The 20,073-nt window shown below is 35.3% G+C and overlaps 1 protein-coding gene and 1 long non-coding RNA gene across 2 annotated transcripts in view; one reads left to right on the top strand and one right to left on the bottom strand.

The window, feature by feature from the left end:
• LOC122327636 overlaps nt 1-13,839 on the bottom strand; it is a 49,482-nt gene extending 35,643 nt beyond the window's left edge. The window contains exons 1-4 of the long non-coding RNA XR_006247702.1: nt 13,747-13,839; nt 12,551-12,895; nt 11,408-11,549; nt 2,362-2,492 (exon numbers count right to left, since the gene is read on the bottom strand). This is a non-coding gene — a long non-coding RNA (uncharacterized LOC122327636). The remainder of the gene's footprint in view (nt 1-2,361; nt 2,493-11,407; nt 11,550-12,550; nt 12,896-13,746) is intronic.
• The window catches only part of fbn2b (fibrillin 2b), a 64,882-nt gene that overhangs the window by 29,118 nt on the left and 15,691 nt on the right, over nt 1-20,073 (top strand). The window contains exons 14-46 of the mRNA XM_043223082.1: nt 537-662; nt 818-940; nt 1,353-1,628; nt 1,729-1,782; nt 1,861-1,986; nt 2,149-2,274; nt 2,381-2,500; nt 3,008-3,145; nt 3,730-3,780; nt 3,872-3,997; nt 4,231-4,458; nt 5,218-5,343; nt 5,636-5,764; nt 5,847-5,972; nt 6,896-7,021; nt 7,373-7,495; nt 8,299-8,424; nt 9,571-9,696; nt 10,093-10,215; nt 10,288-10,410; nt 11,102-11,227; nt 11,435-11,557; nt 12,483-12,605; nt 12,688-12,849; nt 13,778-13,846; nt 13,921-14,046; nt 14,994-15,119; nt 15,194-15,343; nt 16,617-16,688; nt 18,080-18,205; nt 18,282-18,407; nt 19,411-19,536; nt 19,608-19,724. Of these exons, the coding sequence (XP_043079017.1) occupies nt 537-662; nt 818-940; nt 1,353-1,628; nt 1,729-1,782; nt 1,861-1,986; nt 2,149-2,274; nt 2,381-2,500; nt 3,008-3,145; nt 3,730-3,780; nt 3,872-3,997; nt 4,231-4,458; nt 5,218-5,343; nt 5,636-5,764; nt 5,847-5,972; nt 6,896-7,021; nt 7,373-7,495; nt 8,299-8,424; nt 9,571-9,696; nt 10,093-10,215; nt 10,288-10,410; nt 11,102-11,227; nt 11,435-11,557; nt 12,483-12,605; nt 12,688-12,849; nt 13,778-13,846; nt 13,921-14,046; nt 14,994-15,119; nt 15,194-15,343; nt 16,617-16,688; nt 18,080-18,205; nt 18,282-18,407; nt 19,411-19,536; nt 19,608-19,724 (4,194 nt within the window). The remainder of the gene's footprint in view (nt 1-536; nt 663-817; nt 941-1,352; nt 1,629-1,728; nt 1,783-1,860; nt 1,987-2,148; nt 2,275-2,380; nt 2,501-3,007; nt 3,146-3,729; nt 3,781-3,871; nt 3,998-4,230; nt 4,459-5,217; nt 5,344-5,635; nt 5,765-5,846; nt 5,973-6,895; nt 7,022-7,372; nt 7,496-8,298; nt 8,425-9,570; nt 9,697-10,092; nt 10,216-10,287; nt 10,411-11,101; nt 11,228-11,434; nt 11,558-12,482; nt 12,606-12,687; nt 12,850-13,777; nt 13,847-13,920; nt 14,047-14,993; nt 15,120-15,193; nt 15,344-16,616; nt 16,689-18,079; nt 18,206-18,281; nt 18,408-19,410; nt 19,537-19,607; nt 19,725-20,073) is intronic.

Here is a 20,073-nt window from a genome sequence, read left to right as displayed (position 1 = left end):
ATACATATTTATATATTAGTATATTTCACTCTTCATTTTAGTATGTTTTAGTCATTTTTATGTGATTATTTAATTCTTCTTCATATATTTATGTATTCATAACATATCTATGAGTTTACTTTTTTATAACATTAACATATATGTATAGCCTTAAATATTTTCAGGGTTTTTTTAGTAATTTTAATGTTTAACATTTAACATTAACATTTTAACCTTTTAAAATATTTCTTGAAATAAAGGAAATAATAAATATATAATAAAAATACATTTTATATATATATATATATATATATATATATATATATATATATATATATATATAATTTAAAAATGTATTTATTATATATTTATTTATTTCGGAAAAAGTTTTGCATTACCCACCATAAATCTACCATAATAATGTCACTTTGCTCTGTATCTTGCACACAATATGACACAATTTATTGTCAATAATGTGAAATTCAGCACAACTTAACTTCACGCAGCCCAGCGCCCTCTAGTGGATGACTGTAACTAATCCGTTCCTGTGGTTTTAGACATCGACGAGTGTATCGTGAACGGCGTTATGTGCCGTAACGGACGCTGCGTGAACACAGATGGAAGTTTCCAGTGCATCTGTAACGCTGGCTTTGAAATCAGTCCCGACGGGAAAAACTGTGTCGGTAAGCCCTTAAACTACGACTTTAACAAACTTTAACAAACGTTTTTATGAGCATTTTAAGTGTTTTTTAAATCTCTTTTGGAGTTTGGGGCGGGTGGAGGGTGATAGCAGGTTAATGTAAACATTTTTAAATAATCATTTCTTCTTGTCCTGTAGATCATGATGAATGTGCCACCACCAACATGTGCCTCAACGGCATGTGCATCAATGAAGACGGAAGCTTTAAGTGTATCTGCAAACCTGGATTTGCGTTGGCGCCCAATGGACGCTACTGCACCGGTGAGCATGTTTGGGCTTCACTTAAGACAATTATTGTACCCCAAGATTGTTTAGAGTTGTATAGAGCAATACAGAGCTGTATTTCAAGACTTCAAAAGTGACATGAAGACAAATTCGTCGCAATGATGTCTGTTATGTCCGAAATTTAAGCTGCTATTCTTTTGCGTTTTTGAGATATCTTTGGCGCTGATGTCAGTTTTGATTTCAATTGTTAAACTCAGAAATTAGCTCCCTCGTTAAAACGTTTAAAACTCATTTGCGTTTTTGGATTTTTGGTGGAAGACTTTTGCGTTAGTGGTGTCAAATGTCATAAACTGTTGCATCTCGTGACCATCATTGACCTCACCATTCATTATCGGTGTATTGTTCTCTAACGGCTTGCGCCGTTTCCTCCTTTATTTCGTTTTGACAGACATTGACGAATGCCAGACCTCGGGCATCTGTATGAACGGGCGCTGCGTGAACACAGAGGGCTCTTTCCGCTGCGAGTGCCCGGCGGGGCTAGCCATAGACGTGGATGGCCGCGTCTGTGTGGACACCCACATGCGCACCACCTGCTACGGTGCAATAAAGATGGGCACGTGTTCGCGTCCATTCCCGGGTGCGGTGACGAAGTCGGAGTGCTGCTGCGCCAACTCTGAACACGGCTTCGGAGAACCCTGCCAACCCTGCCCGACATTCAACTCTGGTAAACCACGACGATACGCCTTCAAGTCACCAACGATGCTTACATTTGTTAGCTTTGACGTGTGCTAGCAGGTAGCTAACATCGTTTGTTTTTTTTACAGCCGAGTTTCAGGCAGTGTGCAGCAGTGGACCTGGAATCACCGCAGATGGGCGAGGTAAATCTGTTTTTCGCAAATTTGCTAATTGCTTTATGAATGCTAAATGCTAACAGAGCGTGTTCGTTTCCTTCGTAGACATCAACGAATGCGCTTTGGATCCAGAAATCTGTCAGAACGGGATCTGTGAGAACTTGCGTGGAAGCTACCGTTGCATCTGTAACATCGGCTACGAGTCCGACGCTAGCGGCAAGAATTGCGTGGGTAAGTTGCGTGATTTTTTTTTTATTACGTAACTTTTTATTTGGTAGCAAAGCTTCTGCTATGTTTTAGGTACAAAAGACTTCTTGCATAACACTTGCTCTGAAACCTATGAGTAGTGTCTGTGCTTTAACGAATTTTGTTAACTTTTTGCGTATCTTTCAGACATTAACGAATGTTTGGTGAATCGTTTGCTGTGCGACAATGGCATGTGTAGGAACACGCCTGGAAGTTACACTTGCTCTTGCCCCAAAGGATTCTCTTTCAAACCTGACTCTGAAACTTGCGAAGGTTTCCTCCTGATTATTTGTTTTCGAGCGTTACGTTTTTTTCGTATCTTTCACATGAAATGATATGCGTTGTATCTTTTGTTCTTACCTTTCGTTCTTTTGTTCAGACATCAACGAATGCGACTCCAACCCCTGCATCAATGGCGTGTGCCGCAACATAGCTGGTTCCTTCAATTGCGAGTGTTCCCACGGTAGCAAACTGGACTCCACCAATACCATCTGCGTAGGTAAGTACGAAAAGTGGTTTTAGGCTAACAGGAGTGTTTCCACGGTAACAGCGAGATTGGTGGATCTCTGAAGGATAGTTTAGAGGCTATTAAATGTGTTGTAAAAAATATTTAAAATGCAACTGCTAAATTTATAACCAAGCGCTATTTAAGTTTATTTCGCAACATTAGCATAGATGCATTAGCATCGATGTTTATTCTGGTTTTAGAGGTAACCGAACATCATTCTGTTACTTTCATTCATTTCTGGCCAGGCGGTTTTCATTCTTTGTCTGCGACTGAACGTCGTTTGATTGAAACTAATGGAGTATGAAGGCAATAGGTCGCGCGTTTGTGCTTTCAGCATGAACGCTCACTGTGATCCCATCCCGCTAGATATCAGAGTTGGTTTTTGTATATCTGCAGAAATGCAGTGACTCTCCGCAGGGGAGCCGCTCCAAATGTCAGAATGTCCATTTGTCATTGTCACGCTTTTTTGGTTCTCTTTCACGTATTTGCTCCACGCAGACAGCATGAAAGGAACCTGCTGGCTAAATATCCAGGACGGCCGCTGTGAAGTGAATATAAACGGGGCCACACTGAAGTCTGAGTGCTGCTCTACACTGGGGGCGGCCTGGGGAAGCCCATGCGAACGCTGCGAAATTGGTTAGTTCATATGCAACATATATACAGAGCAAAATATAAACAAAATGATAAATATAAATATTTTTAATTATAAACATGCAAAAAAAGTCCAGTTTGGTTACATAGGTAATTCATTTTTTAATAACAATATTTATTTATTTTTTACATTTAAATAATTTTTTTTTTTTTATGTTTTGCAAATTTGTATATAACTTACATTAAATTAATTAATAATTAAATTTATTAAAGATCATTGTGCAACCTTTTAATTAAAAAAATATATTAATTTATTATAAATAATATTAGTATTATTTGATTTGAATCTAAATAATTCTAGATTTTTAGATATTTTATATAAAATGTAAATTGTAAAGTGCTTATATGATTTAAACTAAATTACTATTTGATTTATTAAAAAATATTATTGTGAAAGATTTAACATTTTCAGTCAAAAAAAAAACAAATTTAATTTAATTTAAGCCAAAATTTTAATGTATTGTTTTTTTTTTTTACTAAATTAATCAATATTTGTTTTAAAGATGCAATCTTACAAAAACAATCTCATACATAAAGTATCTAAAAATTCTTACCTGTACTTTTTACAGATCCAGCCTGTTCAAAAGGTTTCGCTCGCATGAAGGGACTTGTGTGTGAAGGTACGTTACCCACAATGCTTTGCTGCATTAACCATATTATCTATCAAGAGCTTTGCGTGACGTTACACCCCCGTTTTTGCTCTGTCTTTAGATATTAACGAGTGTGAGGTGTTTCCCGGCGTGTGCACAAACGGACGCTGTGTGAACACACAGGGCTCTTTCCGATGCGAGTGTCCGGAGGGACTTACGCTGGACGGAGCCGGACGAACATGTGTTGGTATGGAAACATATTCATTTCTCAAATTATTTATTGCTTTAGTTGATTTATTGGCTGCAGACAGCATAATACATCAACACGAACATGTGTTTAAACCAAAAACAGAAACTGTCAACCTGATTTATGGCTTAAAAGGGACAACTGATCCAAAACAAATCCGTTCTTTTTTTTTGTAACTAACAACATGTGTGAACCAAACAGTGGTGATTTACATTGATCTGTGTGTTCTTTAGACATCCGAAGTGAGCAGTGCTATATGAAGTGGGACGAGGACGAGTGCGTGGAGCCGTTACCGGGCCGGTATCGTGCGGATATGTGCTGCTGTACGGTGGGAGCTGCGTGGGGCGTGGATTGTGAGGCCTGTCCTAAACCAAACACACCCGAATTCAAAACCATCTGCCCACGGGGACCTGGAATCGCCAACCGAGGAGACATTCTGACAGGACGACCTTTCTACAAAGGTGCAGCATCACAGCTGTCTGTCATTTATTATAGAAATGAGAAAATTTCTACCGATATGATACCGATAATTATGTTGTTTTGGCCGATAACCGATATTGGCCAGTGTTACACAGCTAAAATGTTTAATCAATGTATTGAATACTTTTTTTTTGATACATTTTTTAATGTATAACCATTTTTTTAAAAATATCGGCTTCCAATATCTCATAGATACCGATACTTAAAAATATATATAATGACTGACATTAATTTCAGTACTTATGAAAAACAGACAATTATTTTATAATATGAATTATAAAATTATATAATATATATTTTAATAATATTTCAATGTTAATACGTCGTGATATATTATATTAAATTATATTATATATTACATTAAAGAATTTCTTTTTTTAAATAGGCAAATTTTTCAGTAAAAAATCTCATAGAAAAATTACCAGTTTTTATTTTTCCTATTTTAATCTCGAGTCTTCTGTAGTTACACTGTATAGTAAGACTGGCAGAAAATGAAAAGTTGTGATATTCTAGGCCGATATGACTAGGAACTATAGGAATTATACTCTCAATCTTATTTAATAAGCAAGGAATTTTGCTGCCGTACCATATCCGCAGCAGGCACTTTTTTGGTCTTCTGTCCACGTTTCTGCAATTTCATCGCGAAGTATTACAAAAACACTTTCATACACAGAAAGTCAGATTTGCGGTATTGCTTTTTGTGTTGAATAATGAGGTCATGAGCCTGTGTTTCTCTGCAGATGTGAACGAATGCAAGGTCTTCAAAGGTCTGTGCACTCACGGGACGTGCCGAAACACCATCGGCAGCTTCAAGTGCCGCTGCAACAGCGGCTTCGCCCTCACCATGGAGGAGAGGAACTGCACAGGTCAAAGTTCAAACACGTACTTCACTGAAAAATAAATCGATGCGGAATCGGTCCGTGAGTTGATTATCAGATCCACCGAATGCAACGCGATTCTCTCTGGAATCGAGCTTATATTCTAACAGCAGGTGGTGCTCCAATCTACTTTAGTGTGTGCGAGGGTTCGTAAGCAAGCATGGTACGGCTAAAGCACGCAGCGCCATCTGCTGTTCGAAACCATTCAGAAAGTCAATTTTTCGATTCGCGGCCGATCGAATTGATCTCCCTGCTCACGCTGTGCCCCTCGCTCCCGCAGATATCGACGAGTGTACGATCTCTCCAGACCTGTGCGGACACGGCGTCTGCGTCAACACGCCCGGCAGCTTCGAGTGCGAGTGCTTCGACGGCTACGAGAGCGGCTTCATGATGATGAAGAACTGCATGGGTGAGGCTCGAACCCTGGACGTTCTCAGCGGCCTGCGAAAAGCCTGGCTTACACGCCGTCTCTCTCTGTCTCTGTCCCGCAGACATCGACGAGTGCGAGCGCGACCCCCTGCTGTGCCGCGGCGGGACGTGTCTGAACACCGAGGGCAGTTACGAGTGCGACTGTCCTCCGGGTCACCAGCTGAGCACAGAAGCCTCGGCCTGCGAAGGTGAAGTGAACCAAGCACGACGACCGCAAAGGCAACAGTAATATAGTTAGCTCTAAAAACTAGAAATCGTTTATAATATTAATGATTAGCAGAGCCACAAAGATAACAATAAAGGCACGGAGAAACGATATCCTTTTCGGAAAGATTTTGATGAACGATATAAACATTGACAGCCAATCAGAATCAATCCTGCTTTAACGAGCTCAAGAATTTAAAGCAGCAGACCTGTGTGGACGCTAATATTGTTTTCTTTATAGTTATCGTGAAAGGGCCTTAACTGCGTATAAATCAACACTACTCATCATTTACAAAACATTTGAATGATTTTACTTAATTGCATTTTTTTTGATGATCCAACCAGCTATCCATATTTTAAACGACATATATACCAGTTTTACCAGTTTATTGATACGTAATTAATAACTATTAATTTAATTTATAAAAAATTATAGCTTAAGACTTGTTTATTTAATCATGTTAATTATGCGTGTATGTTTTTTTGCCTAAAATGTCATTCAGCATAATAATACTGTCAGGCATATTTACAATAAAAACGCATTAAAAGACTAATTACTATGCTAAATACTATTACTATATTATACTATCAGTTTTGCCACTATCCTAGGTTTTGCTCATTTGTCTACAAGATTTTTTTACTAATTTAAAACTGAATATTTTTTACATATTTTAATATGTACAAAGTAGGAATAAGCGTGTTGTTTGAATTTTTACGTAAATATTGTGTTACACTGTAGCATTCATTAAACCAAATTTTGACATTTTATTATCCAAAAACTTGAATTCAAAACATTACATTTAATGTGCTTTCGTAGACTCGCTTTTGTGACTCTTTTGACGTCTTGACGTTTTTGATGCGCGTAGCCAAACGTTCGCCTCACGCGTCGCTTGTTCTTCTTCTTCAGATGTGAACGAGTGTCAGCTGAGTGATAACCTGTGCAGGAACGGTCAGTGTGTGAATATGGTGGGCACCTATCAGTGCTCCTGTGACACGGGATACCAGGTGACGCCCGACAGACAGGGCTGTGTGGGTGAGAAACCTCCGATTATACCGTATTATTATTAGTTACGATAATTTTACCGTTTCTAACAACTATAGTAATATAAACAAACTACTTTACTCAATACTGTACTGCATTTTTACTTTTTAGAAGGGTATATTATACAATACGGTAGTTTACTGTATTAAAAACGTATTACTGTATTAAAAAAGTATATTACCGTATTTATTACAGTTGCGTTATAGTTAACACCACAGCGCGCTGTAGCATTCGTTAACATTAAGTGTTGTTAATACTATAATATGTACAGTACAATCTATAGCATGGTTCAACAACAGTATAGCATTTACGGTAAATTACTTAAAAAGCGCATTTCCGCAGACATCGACGAGTGCACCATCATGAACGGAGGCTGCGATACTCACTGCACGAACTCGGAGGGAAGTTACGAATGCAGCTGCAGCGAAGGTTACGCGCTCATGCCCGACCTCAGGACCTGCGCCGGTAACACACACACACACACACACACACACACACACACTAGAGCCACACAATTAATCGTTAAAAGACTGCGATCTCTATTCAAACACTCACACAATCTCATTTCTAAATGCCAACGATTCGCCCATCTCTATTAATAATACAACTAATCATTTAAATAATACCACACGCTATTATTTATACCTGTGCTTCAAATAACATTTGTGGAAACTGCATTATTTGACCAGTAGGTGGCGACAGCTATTTTTCATTGAGTCACTCGTTCAAAAGATTTGTTCAAAAAACACTGAATCGTACGATAATGAAACAAATCAAGTCACGGAATTGGTCGTCCAGCCACTTTTTCATCATTTTAATAATACTATGATATATGCTATATTAGAATTTTTATATTTCATTCAAATTAAACACTTTTAAACAGGCTTTATTCGTTTACCACGAGTCGAACATTTAATAACCGAATCGCTCATTCCAACCACTTTTTCATCATAATACTACACAATTGGTGTATTAAATATGTTATAAATACATATTTTGCCTCTGGATCTGGTCGATTTGCCTTATCGACTATCGCTTATGACCGCTTTTGTGCTCCAGGGTCACCTTTATTAAATTGTTTAATAATTTGTTCAAATTAAATACTTTTAAATAGACTGCAGCAGATATTTCTTTCACACGTTATTTGGTTATTATTATTTTTTTAATCGTGATCTCTATTTGAGACGGGGGAAAAAAATGTGATTATCAGTTTATCCAGAATTGTGCGACTCTAACACACACACACACACACACACACTCTTCCATAGACATCGACGAGTGTGAAGACACACCAGACATCTGCGATGGCGGCCAGTGTACGAACATCCCTGGAGAATATCGCTGCCTCTGCTACGACGGTTTCATGGCCTCCATGGACATGCGCACATGCATCGGTGAGACTAACGGGTTCTGACATGTGTGTGTGTGTGTGTGTGTGTGTGTGTGTGTGTGTGTGTGTGTGTGTGTGTGTGTGTGTGTGCGTGTGTGTGTGTGTGTGTGTGTGTGTGTGTGTGTGTGTGTGTGTGTGTGTGTGTGTGTGCGTGTGTGTGTGAGAGAGAGATAAGAAACTCAACTAGCATGGACTGGTGTATATTATACTCTTAAATAATAAACATGTTCAGATAATTTTATTTTTAAACAATTTTACAGTCACCTTTATTCATTTATTTTGTAATCTAAATAATGAAAAAAAAGTAGTAAATTAATTCATCAGTCTTAATAACCTGTGTAATTTAAATGGGAAAAATGTCATTTTAATAATTAGTTAACCTTGATTCATTTCTTTTTATGAATTATGTTAGTTTGTTGTATTTTTATTCAAGTAAAAACGTAAAAAAGGCTCGAAAGTTATGTACATCATTTCATTTTACTGCTTAGTAACCTTTATTTAATTATTATTATAAATATTTTTACATTTACTATTGGCTTAAACTAAATTATATTTATAATTAACTTTTAAATTAATAATAAAAATAGTAATGCTTTACTTTGAATTAAAGTTGACATTATTACTCATTACATACATTATTGTTAATGTACTATTTCACTAGTTTTTTTGTTTACCTTTTAAATAAAAAAAATCCAATTTACTTTTATTTACCTTGATTTATTTAATGCAATACGAATCAATTTTTTTCTAGCCATTTTATTGCTTATTTGTATGTTTGCATCATTTTCTTTTTTTATGATTACTGCAATTAACCAAACATTTACTTTAAATCTGATCATTTGACATCATTTGATTGATGTCGTATCCTTGATTTAATTCGAATGTATTTTTACTGTTAAATAATCAAATCATTCGAATGTATTTCTTGTCATTTACAATAATTTGCCAATTAATAAATAATCATTGCAATTATGCAGTAACCTTATTAAACGTACCGATGGTTTTGCGTGCTTAATTTTAAACGAATAAAATAACGATTTAATTTAATGCATGTCAATCAAAGTTAGCTTGATTTTTTTTGCATATTTTTCCATTATACTTCGATATTTGAACCGGTGCAATGCCACTCACGTGTGTCGTATTCGTCCAGACGTCAACGAGTGCGATCTGAACCCCAACATCTGTCTGCACGGCGACTGTGAAAACACCAAAGGCTCGTTCATCTGCCACTGCCAGCTGGGATACTTCGTCAAGAAGGGCTCCACCGGGTGCACAGGTAACGCGGCCTAATTGAACTTTTAATGCGGTAGTTATGATCCGCTATGAACTTAATGTTTAAATTAATATTCGTTTGAGTAATTCATAACCTGAACGTAATCTTAAAATGTAATCGTTACCCGAGTAATCCTTTACTTTTATGAAATTTTTACTATAAAATTTACTGGTAAGAAATCTGAATTCGTGTAATTTTTTTTTTTTTACTTAAATTTAATAAAATCTTTACTTAAAAATGTAATCTTATGAAAAGTACAAGTAATCTTTTACTAATAATTACTAATAATTTTTACTTCGTATATTTTCTTTTATTGCAATGTTTGTTTAATTTGTCTCTGTTTTATCTTACACACACATATATACACAAACGTCCTCTAAAGTGTTTGTTTTGCGCCAGATATCGACGAGTGCGAGATCGGCGCCCATAACTGCGACATGCACGCCTCCTGCGTCAACGTCCCGGGGAGCTTCAAGTGCCGCTGCCGCGACGGCTGGGAGGGCGACGGGATCAAGTGCGTCGGTGAGTGACGCGCCTCGGCTCGCCGTTACGTGCGCCGAATGCGGTTTAACGCTGCGTTGCGCGTCTCTGCAGATGTGGACGAGTGCGTGACGGAGGAACACAGCTGTAACCCCAACGCCGAGTGCATGAACACGCCGGGATCGTACCGCTGCGCCTGCAAAGAGGGCTTCAACGGCGACGGCTTCACCTGCTCCGGTATCACGCCTTCGTTTTAGCACGTTGTTGTTTGCTTTGCATTTTTACTTTAAATAAAAATTATCTTTAGTTAGGAAGTATTCTGAGCGTACATGACCAAATTAGTTTTGTTGTCGATTTTTCATTTATTTTGTCTGTGCAATTCGTTTTATTACACAGCAATACGGTAAAGTTATTTTTTTACTGTAAATTAAATAGTAAAAATCATCTTTAATTTAACTTTTAATGAGGTAATTATGTTTACATTCATATTCGTTTGAGTAATTCATAATCTAAACGTAATCGTAAAATGTAATCATTACCTCAGTTATATATAAGTAAATGAAATTTACTGACTATAAAATTTACTGGTAAGAAATCTCAATTTATTTTGTGTTATTATTTGTATTTGTGTAAAAAAAAGTTTACTTAAATTTAATTTAAAAAAATCAACTTTACTTCAAAAGGTAATCTTATGAAGAAATCTTTACCTATAAGTAACCTTTTACTTATAATTACAGTTTTTTATAATAATTTTCCATATTTACTTTGTATATTTTATTTTTTTGCAACGTTTATTTAATTTGTCTTTCTTGTAATTAAACACACACACACACATGTATATACACACACATATATATACACACACACATATATACACACACACACACACACGTATAATTTAATTTGCTGGTTGTGTATTTCTCTGCAGACATGGACGAGTGCGCTGATAACGTGAATCTGTGTGAGAACGGTCAGTGTCTGAACGCGCCGGGAGGATATCGCTGCGAGTGTGAGATGGGCTTCACCCCGACCGAAGACAGCAAGGCCTGCCAGGGTAACAACACACACACACACACACACACACACACACACAGTCACACAGACACACACACACACACACACACACAGACACACACACACACACACACACACACACACACACACACACACACACACACACACACACACACACACACACACACACAGACACACTCACACAGACACACACACTCACTCGATCCGCTGTGTGTGTGTCGTCCAGACATCGACGAGTGTAACTTCCAGAACATCTGCGTGTTCGGATCGTGTCAGAACCTGCCGGGAATGTTTCGCTGCGTCTGCGACTACGGCTACGAGCTGGACCGCAGCGGAGGAAACTGCACAGGTGAGACACACACACACACACACACACACTCCTGAATCATCGTGAAAGACTATATTAATTACAACAAGTGTGAACGTAAGCTAACATTTTTGTAAATTATTCTTTTCTTTTTTTTTGTAGTTTACGTTCAAATAATAAATAAATAATGCTAAATTAAATTGTTATATTCAAAATTTATTTTAAAATTATTAAAAAAATTAAATACAGTTTAATAAAATATGTATTTTTTCTTGATTTATTTTATAAACATTTATGTGCAATTTATTAAATCAAATATGAACAAAAAATACAACTAAATATATTACATTTATGTAAAGTTAGATTCATTGTATTTCAATAATTTGACATAGATTGCATAGATTCACTATTTAATTACAAATATTATTTTTTTAGTTTGTTTATTTGTTAAAAATGCAAGAATTACATTTTAATGAATCAATTTTAAATTATAAAAATTTTATTAAAAAAATTATAAAATATATTAATATATAACTTTTTAATTAATTTTACATTATTTTGTCGTGCAGCATGCGAATGCATCAACGTTTTGATCATCACGGACACAGTTTATTTTATTTCTAAGATAAATGTTAAGTACGTTTAATTTTACTTCATTAAATGCATTTAGTTTCAATGTTAAGTAACTATTTCAACAAACTTTTTTAATTTAAATAGAACAATGAAAGCGTTTTAATGACGTAATTGTCTACTGCATTTGTAACATTTAGTTTATTATTTAAATAATTCGTTTAGTAATTCAATTGAATAAATGCACGTTTAAAATTGACGATTTTTTTTTAGCTGCGTAGTCGCGTGCTGAACCGAATCAAGTACTTATATCGCTACGTTTAAATCGATTTTCAAGTTTGTAGTGAAGCTCCGCCTTGTTTCTGACTTTGGCGTCTCGCTCGTCTCTCTTCGGCAGACATCAACGAGTGCTTCGACCCCGTGAACTGCATCAACGGCGTGTGCGTGAATCTGCCCGGCAGCTACCTGTGCAACTGCCCGCCGGACTTCGAGCTGAACCCGTCGGGGGTGGGCTGTGTGGGTAAGGGCCCCGGCCCTTTCGCTCTGATTCGCTCGCGGCCTTCACTGTGATCGTAACGCGGCTTCCCTCCGTTCTCTGTCAGACACGCGGGTGGGGAACTGCTTCCTGGACACGCTGGACCGCGGCGACGGGGGCATCTCCTGCAGCGCTGAGATCGGGGTGGGCGTGACCCGCGCGTCCTGCTGCTGCTCGCTGGGCGGAGCCTGGGGCAACCCCTGCGAACTCTGCCCGCCCATCAACTCCAGTACGAACTACACCTTTCTCAGGGGCCAGGAATCACGGGCAGAAAGCTAAACAAGACAAACCAATCAGCAGTAGACATTATATGGGTCAAAATGATACATTTATCTCAAAAATCAATAAATAGTATTAAGTAAATATTATGTACCATAAAAGAATTACATGCAGTATTGACTTCGGTTACAGCGCTAATTTTTTTATATATTGATACGGATCTATAGCGACGTTTACGGAGCTATACATATAATCATTATTTTAGTTTCTTATGTCAGTAAATATTTAGCTATTTTCCCATCAGCCCATACTTTTTAATACTATATACAATTATTATTATTATTATGTTTATTCCACCTTTATTTTAGTTTCGGGTAGAGTGTAACAAAATACAAATAAGAAACCGATATATCGGTACATTTCCCACCAATACATTTTTATTAATATATACAGTTATTATTATTATTTTTATTCTTATTTTAGCTTCTCGTAATGTGGAAGAAGAGACCGATATATCTGTAAATGTTTAGCTATTTTTACAGTCAGCCGAAGCATTTAATTTTAATTATTTAATTTTTTTTATTTCTAATGTGTAACAAAAACACAAGATACACCCGTTACATCAGCTCTATTTGATTAAGAATATATACAATTATTATTTTTTTTATATATCCACTTTTTTTTAGTCTTGCCTTAGTTTCTTGGCCGATATATCGGTAAATATTTAGCTGTTTTCCCATCGGCTGTTACCTAAAACCACCTAAAACTTGAATTCCCACATTTTTACTCTCATTTACTATCATTTAATAGTAATGCGCACATATATAATCGTCATTATAACAGCTTTCGCTCAGTTTCCTCGAAATATCGGTTCAAGTAGAAACGCCATAAACTGGTTCTGTCCTACCTGTACTGATGATCCCTGTGTCTCCTCACAGCTGAGTACAAGACGCTGTGTCCCGGAGGAGAGGGTTTCCGACCCAATCCCATCACCGTCATCCTGGAGGGTAAGAGGAAGATCAAGAGCTCAGCGCTTCGAGTCTAACGACGCGTTCATTAACGATCTTTCTCTGCCGCGCAGACATCGACGAGTGCCAGGAGCTGCCCGGTCTGTGTCAGGGAGGAAACTGCGTCAACACCTTCGGCAGCTTCCAGTGCGAGTGTCCCGCCGGATACTACCTCAACGAGGAGACCCGCATCTGCGAAGGTCCGGTTGACTTTTTAGTCATTTAATTCAATTTAATGAAGTCATTTATTTATTTGATTAATTGATGTTTATTTGTTTTAATTTACGTTTACTTGGAAATATTGGTTAAAAATAATTAAAGTAAACAACTTAATGATTATATTAAATGTATGATAAAATCAAATTAACTTTTATTAAATTATTAACAACATAATTTTATTAAAATATTAATATATATATATATATATATATATATATATATATATAAAATTAACTTTAAATTAAAATGAACTTTAATTTTAATAAAAGTGTACAAAATGTATGTAAATATTCTAATAATTAAATGTAATTAAATAATTGATATAACGGTTTTATCAATTAGGTATTACTAATTCATAATTGTTTGATTTTAATGAAAATGCATACTTTATAATAAATTAGAATATTTTAATTTCAGTGAATTCATACTTGAATAATTTAATGTGGATTTCTTTTTAAGTGAATAACAATAATTACATCCAAATTTATTAAAATCTTTATAAAATGTTTAAAAATATTTATACTGACATTAAATATAACAATGTGTAATTGTTTTTTTACATTTTTAATTTATTTTTATGAATTTATGTTTATTTATATAGAGCACTTTATAGTAATATTTCAATAATTTAAATGTAGTTTTATCTGAATTTTTTTATTACATTGTGTAATTTTAAACAAATAAAAGAAAAAAATTATAAAAATAAGTAGTTTATAATACATTATTATATATTATTTCATATTTTATTTAATAATTAATCATTTAATTTATATTTAAAAATTATATATTTTAATTTATATATTTTTAATGTTTTTAAAATTTTTACAAATTTTAGCTTTTATTTGAATCTTTTACTATTGAAGAAATTGAGTAATTTAAAGTTTATGATATTGCTAACACTATATCTATTTTCTGACGGTTCTCTCAGATATTGATGAATGCACGGCGCACATCGGCATCTGTGGTCCAGGAACCTGCTACAACACGCTGGGAAACTACACCTGCGTCTGTCCGCCCGAGTACATGCAGGTGAACGGAGGAAACAACTGCATGGGTAAGAGCCGCCCGGAGAGACGTTAGGACCGAGCCTGAGCTTCCCGAGCTCATCCGTACCTTTCTGCTTCACAGACATGAGAAAGAGCGTGTGCTACCGCAACTTCAACGACACCTGCGAGAACGAGCTCTCCTTCAACATGACCAAGAAGATGTGCTGCTGCGCCTATAACGTGGGCAAAGCCTGGAACAGACCCTGCGAGGCCTGTCCCACGCCGGCCACCTGTGAGTGTGACGAGAGCGGGCGCTAAACAGCGCTGAGAACGCCTGCATTGCATTAAAACGTTTTAAAAATAAGTGATATAAAACAAAATGCATTGCATAAAAATAAATGAATGATATAAAACAAAATGCATTGCATAAAAATAAAAAAATGAATGATATAAAACAAAATGCATTGCATAAAAATAAAAAAATGAATGATATAAAACGAAATGCATTGCATAAAAATAAAAAATAAATGATATAAAACGAAATGCATTGCATAAAAATAAAAAAAAATTAATGATATAAAACGAAATGCATTGCATAAAAATAAACAAAAATATTATATAAAACAAAATGCATTGCATAAAAATAAAAAAATAAATGATATAAAACAAAATGCATTGCATAAAAATAAAAATAAATGATATAAAACGAAATGCATTGCATAAAAATAAAAAAATTTATGATATAAAACAAAATGCATTGCATATAAATAAAAAAATAAATGATATAAAACGAAATGCATTGCATAAAAATAAAAAAATTTATGATATAAAACAAAATGCATTGCATATAAATAAAAAAATAAATGATATAAAACAAAATGCATTGCATAAAAATAAAAAATAAATGATATAAAACAAAATTCATTGCATAAAATCCATTTAGAAAATAACATATATTTAGATTTATACTGCATTTGCATTACTTAGCGTAGAATTAAATTATTAAATTAAATTAAATTATTACATTTAATTGAATGTGTTGCACTACATGGAATTTAATAAATATATATCATACTTTCTGAGGGTTTGGAATTGAAATTTGGGCAGTTTTTCCACTGCGTAAAATAAAAATAATAATAATATAGAAGCAGTCATTAGGTGGTCATTATGCTTTCTGAGAAAGTGTTATTAAATTTCCGGAAATGTTTTCATTGCTTAGCTTTGCATAAAATACAGTTTAATAGTATAAAATAAATTTAGTTAGCATAAAATAAAAATATAAATAAATGAGTATATGAAAAAAAACTGTGCATATATATATATATATATATATATATATATATATATATATATATATATATATATATATACATACACACACACATATGGAGTGAAATAAAAACAGTGTGCGTTACGATTCAGTCTATTTTTGAATTAAACTAAATAAAATTTAATTGTAAACGTATTTTTAAGCAGTAAAACTACTGTGGGGTTTTAGTTTGGACGCGTGTAACATTGAAAGTCCCAAGTTCAAGTATAAGTGCCCTGTATTATATCTCCTGCAGCCGAGTATCAGCTGCTGTGTGGAAACCAGGCTCCAGGGTTCATCATCGACATTCATACCGGAAAACCCATCGGTGAGTCGCGCAAACAGCTCAAGCTCTTTTAAACACTAATATGCTTTGGCTGTGTTTTATTTCTGTGCATGTAGTAAGGTTTTACAAAATAAAACTGCAAATAAAGTGTAATGATATCAATAAAAAAAAAAGTAGTTCCTGTGGTTGGAACGCAATGGTTGCCGAGCAACACACAGCGTTAACAAAGGTTTACGTTAGTAGAGTGTTTTACAACAGCTCGTTTCAACCAATCAGAATCAAGAGCCGTATCGATCCGTTTCATAAATAAATGTCACCTTTATTCCCTTGAAAGATCGATCTGTATACGTGGTAAAGTTTTGAAACAGGAAATGAAACGTAATGCTACGAATGAAAAACATTATTCTAAAACGGTTGGAACGCAGCGGTCGCCGAGCAACACACCAATGTAAACGAACAAAGGCGTGCGTCTGTAGAGTATTTTACAACGGCTTCGAACTCGGCTGTAATTTTAACCATTTAAACTCTTTGAACACAAAACTTTACAAACCGTTAAAGTCTATATCTGTCCGCAATGACTATAATTTGCGTAATTTTTATCAGTACGAAAGTTTACAATTTAAAAAAATGTAACATTTTTTAGAATGTGATTTTCATTTAAACTGCTTGAAAACTAAACTTTACAAACCGTTAAAGTCTATATCTGTCCGTAATTAATATAAGGTACGTTATTTTTATCAGTACACAAGTTTACAATTTTAACATTTTTTAGAATGCGATTTTAACCATTTAATTCTAAAACGGTTGCGGTTGGAACGCAGCAGTCGCCGAGCAACACACCAATGTAAACGAACAAAGGCGTGCGTCTGTAGAGTATTTTACAACGGCTTCGAACTCAGCTGTAATTTTAACCATTTAAACTCTTTAAACACAAAACTTTACAAACTGCTAAAGTCTGTATCTGTCCGCAATTACTATAATTTGCGTTATTTTTATTAGTACGAAATACAATTTTCAAATTTTTAATTTTTTAGAATGCGATTTTAACAATTTAATCTCCTTGAGAACAAAACTTTACAACCTGTTAAAGTCTATATCTGTCCGCAATGACTATAATTTGCGTAATTTTTATCAGTACGAAAGTTTACAATTTAAAAAAATGTAACATTTTTTAGAATGTGATTTTCATTTAAACTGCTTGAAAACTAAACTTTACAAACCGTTAAAGTCTATATCTGTCCGTAATTAATATAAGGTACGTTATTTTTATCAGTACGAAAGTTTACAATTTTAACGCAGCGGTTGCCGAGCAACACACCAATGTAAACGAACAAAGGCGTGTGCGTCTGTAGAGTATTTTACAACGGCTTCGAACTCGGCTCAGCCAATCGGAATCAAGGACCTGTCCGTTTACCGGCTTTCATCTCCCTCAGATATCGACGAGTGTCGCGAAATCCCGGGGATCTGCGCGAACGGCGTCTGCATCAACCAGATCGGCAGTTTCCGCTGCGAGTGTCCTATGGGCTTCAGCTACAACAACATCCTGCTCATCTGCGAAGGTAGTGTGGCGCCAGAGCCTCTGTGCCGAAGGCCGCGGCGTTCTCTCTCTTGACTCACGCCGTCTGTTCGTTGCAGACATCGACGAGTGCAACAGCGGCGACAACCTGTGCCAGAGAAACGCCAACTGCATCAACATCCCCGGGAGCTACCGCTGCGAGTGTTCGGCCGGGTTCAAGCTGTCGCCCAGCGGAGCCTGCATCGGTGAGATTTGCGCTTTGCATTTTTTTTTTACGTCTTTTTTTTTTACATTTTTAAAAATTGCGAAAATTTACTAAATACAATTAAATAGTAAACTAAATTCCTAAAATGTAAATGATTTTGACTCACGATCGTGGGTGTTCATTTTTTAAGTTGTGGCGTTCAAATTCAGGCTGAATAAAATAAAAAAAAAAAAATTTTTCGAAAGAAAACAAAGCAGTTAGTGAACGAATAGAGCGCAAGAGAATAAAACTGAAATGGAGAGTTCAAAGTAAAAAGATGGAAGAACAGGGAAGTTTGTTCGCATCAATCTAAAATTATTACCAAAAATTAGAAATAAAATACAATTTTAGTAAATTAATTTAAATAAAAATATTTTTATTAAAATAAAATAAAGAAAACTGAATTTGAAAGCCACACCTTAAAAGACCAGGTCATCTAATGGCTGCTTAATTATTTGTATTATTTAGTTTTTATATATATAAAAAAATTAATTACTTTATTTGATGCAAATAGATTTTTTCTGAATGTTTTATTTAAATAGACCCTGCATTTGAATACCATATATTCAAAAACAATCTGCTTAACATCTTAACCTTAACCTCTGCTTCAGTTTTATATATATATATATATAGCTTTTTATTTTTCATTAGTTTTTTTATTTTTATTTTATGCAAATATGCACTGCTTTTGAACTATTTGAATGCCACGTCAAAAACCAACCTAGGACTATCTATTGAATTATTTAATTGTATTTCATTTAATTTTATGCCTTCAAAAAGCCGCCTAATGACTTTTTTAAATGTGACATTATTTTTATTTTAAGCTTAAATTATTTGTTTTATTTTATGTAACGGCTGCTTAAATCATTATTTCGCCATCATTTAAACTTAACGTAATTGTATTTTATTACTACCCCTATTTAAAACATATACATTTTTCATTGCGTTTTTTTAATATATGGATAAAGAGCTGTCTGTAACTGTTGCTGCTGTTGTTTGTTCAGACCGCAACGAGTGCCATGAGATCCCGAACGTCTGCAGTCACGGCGAGTGCATCGACACTCAGGGCAGCTTCCGCTGTCTGTGCCACAACGGCTTCAAGACCACGCCGGACCAGACCATGTGTATGGGTGAGTGTCCTCGGCGCCCTTCGGCCCGCCTCCGCTCCCAGCCGTGTCTGAATCTCGCTGTTTCCTGGCAGATATCGACGAGTGCGAGCGGCAGCCGTGTGGAAACGGCACCTGTAAAAACACCGTGGGCTCCTACAACTGCCTGTGCTTCCCCGGCTTCGAGCTGACGCACAACAACGACTGCATGGGTGAGAAAACAACGGGATCCGGAGACTATTAGAGTCTATATCTGTCCGCAGTTACTATAATTTACGGAATTTTTACAATTTCTACGAAAGTTTACAATTTAAAAATGTAAAAAAAAAATTTGAATGTGATTTTAACAATTTAAACTCCTTGAGAACAAGACTTTACAAACTGTTAACGTCTATATTTGTCTGCAATGACTATAATTTACGTTATTCTTATCAGTATGAAAGTTTACAATTTTAAAATGAAAATATTTTTAGAATGTGATTTTAATTTAAACTCCTTGAAAACAAAACTTTACAAACTGTTAAACTCTATATCTGTCCGCAATGAATATGATTACGTGTT

This window comes from Puntigrus tetrazona, chromosome 22 (genome assembly GCF_018831695.1).
Source record: "Puntigrus tetrazona isolate hp1 chromosome 22, ASM1883169v1, whole genome shotgun sequence".
NCBI lineage: Eukaryota > Metazoa > Chordata > Actinopteri > Cypriniformes > Cyprinidae > Puntigrus > Puntigrus tetrazona.
The sequence above is the reverse complement of the archived record's forward strand: the minus strand, read 5'-3'. Positions and strand labels throughout refer to the sequence as shown.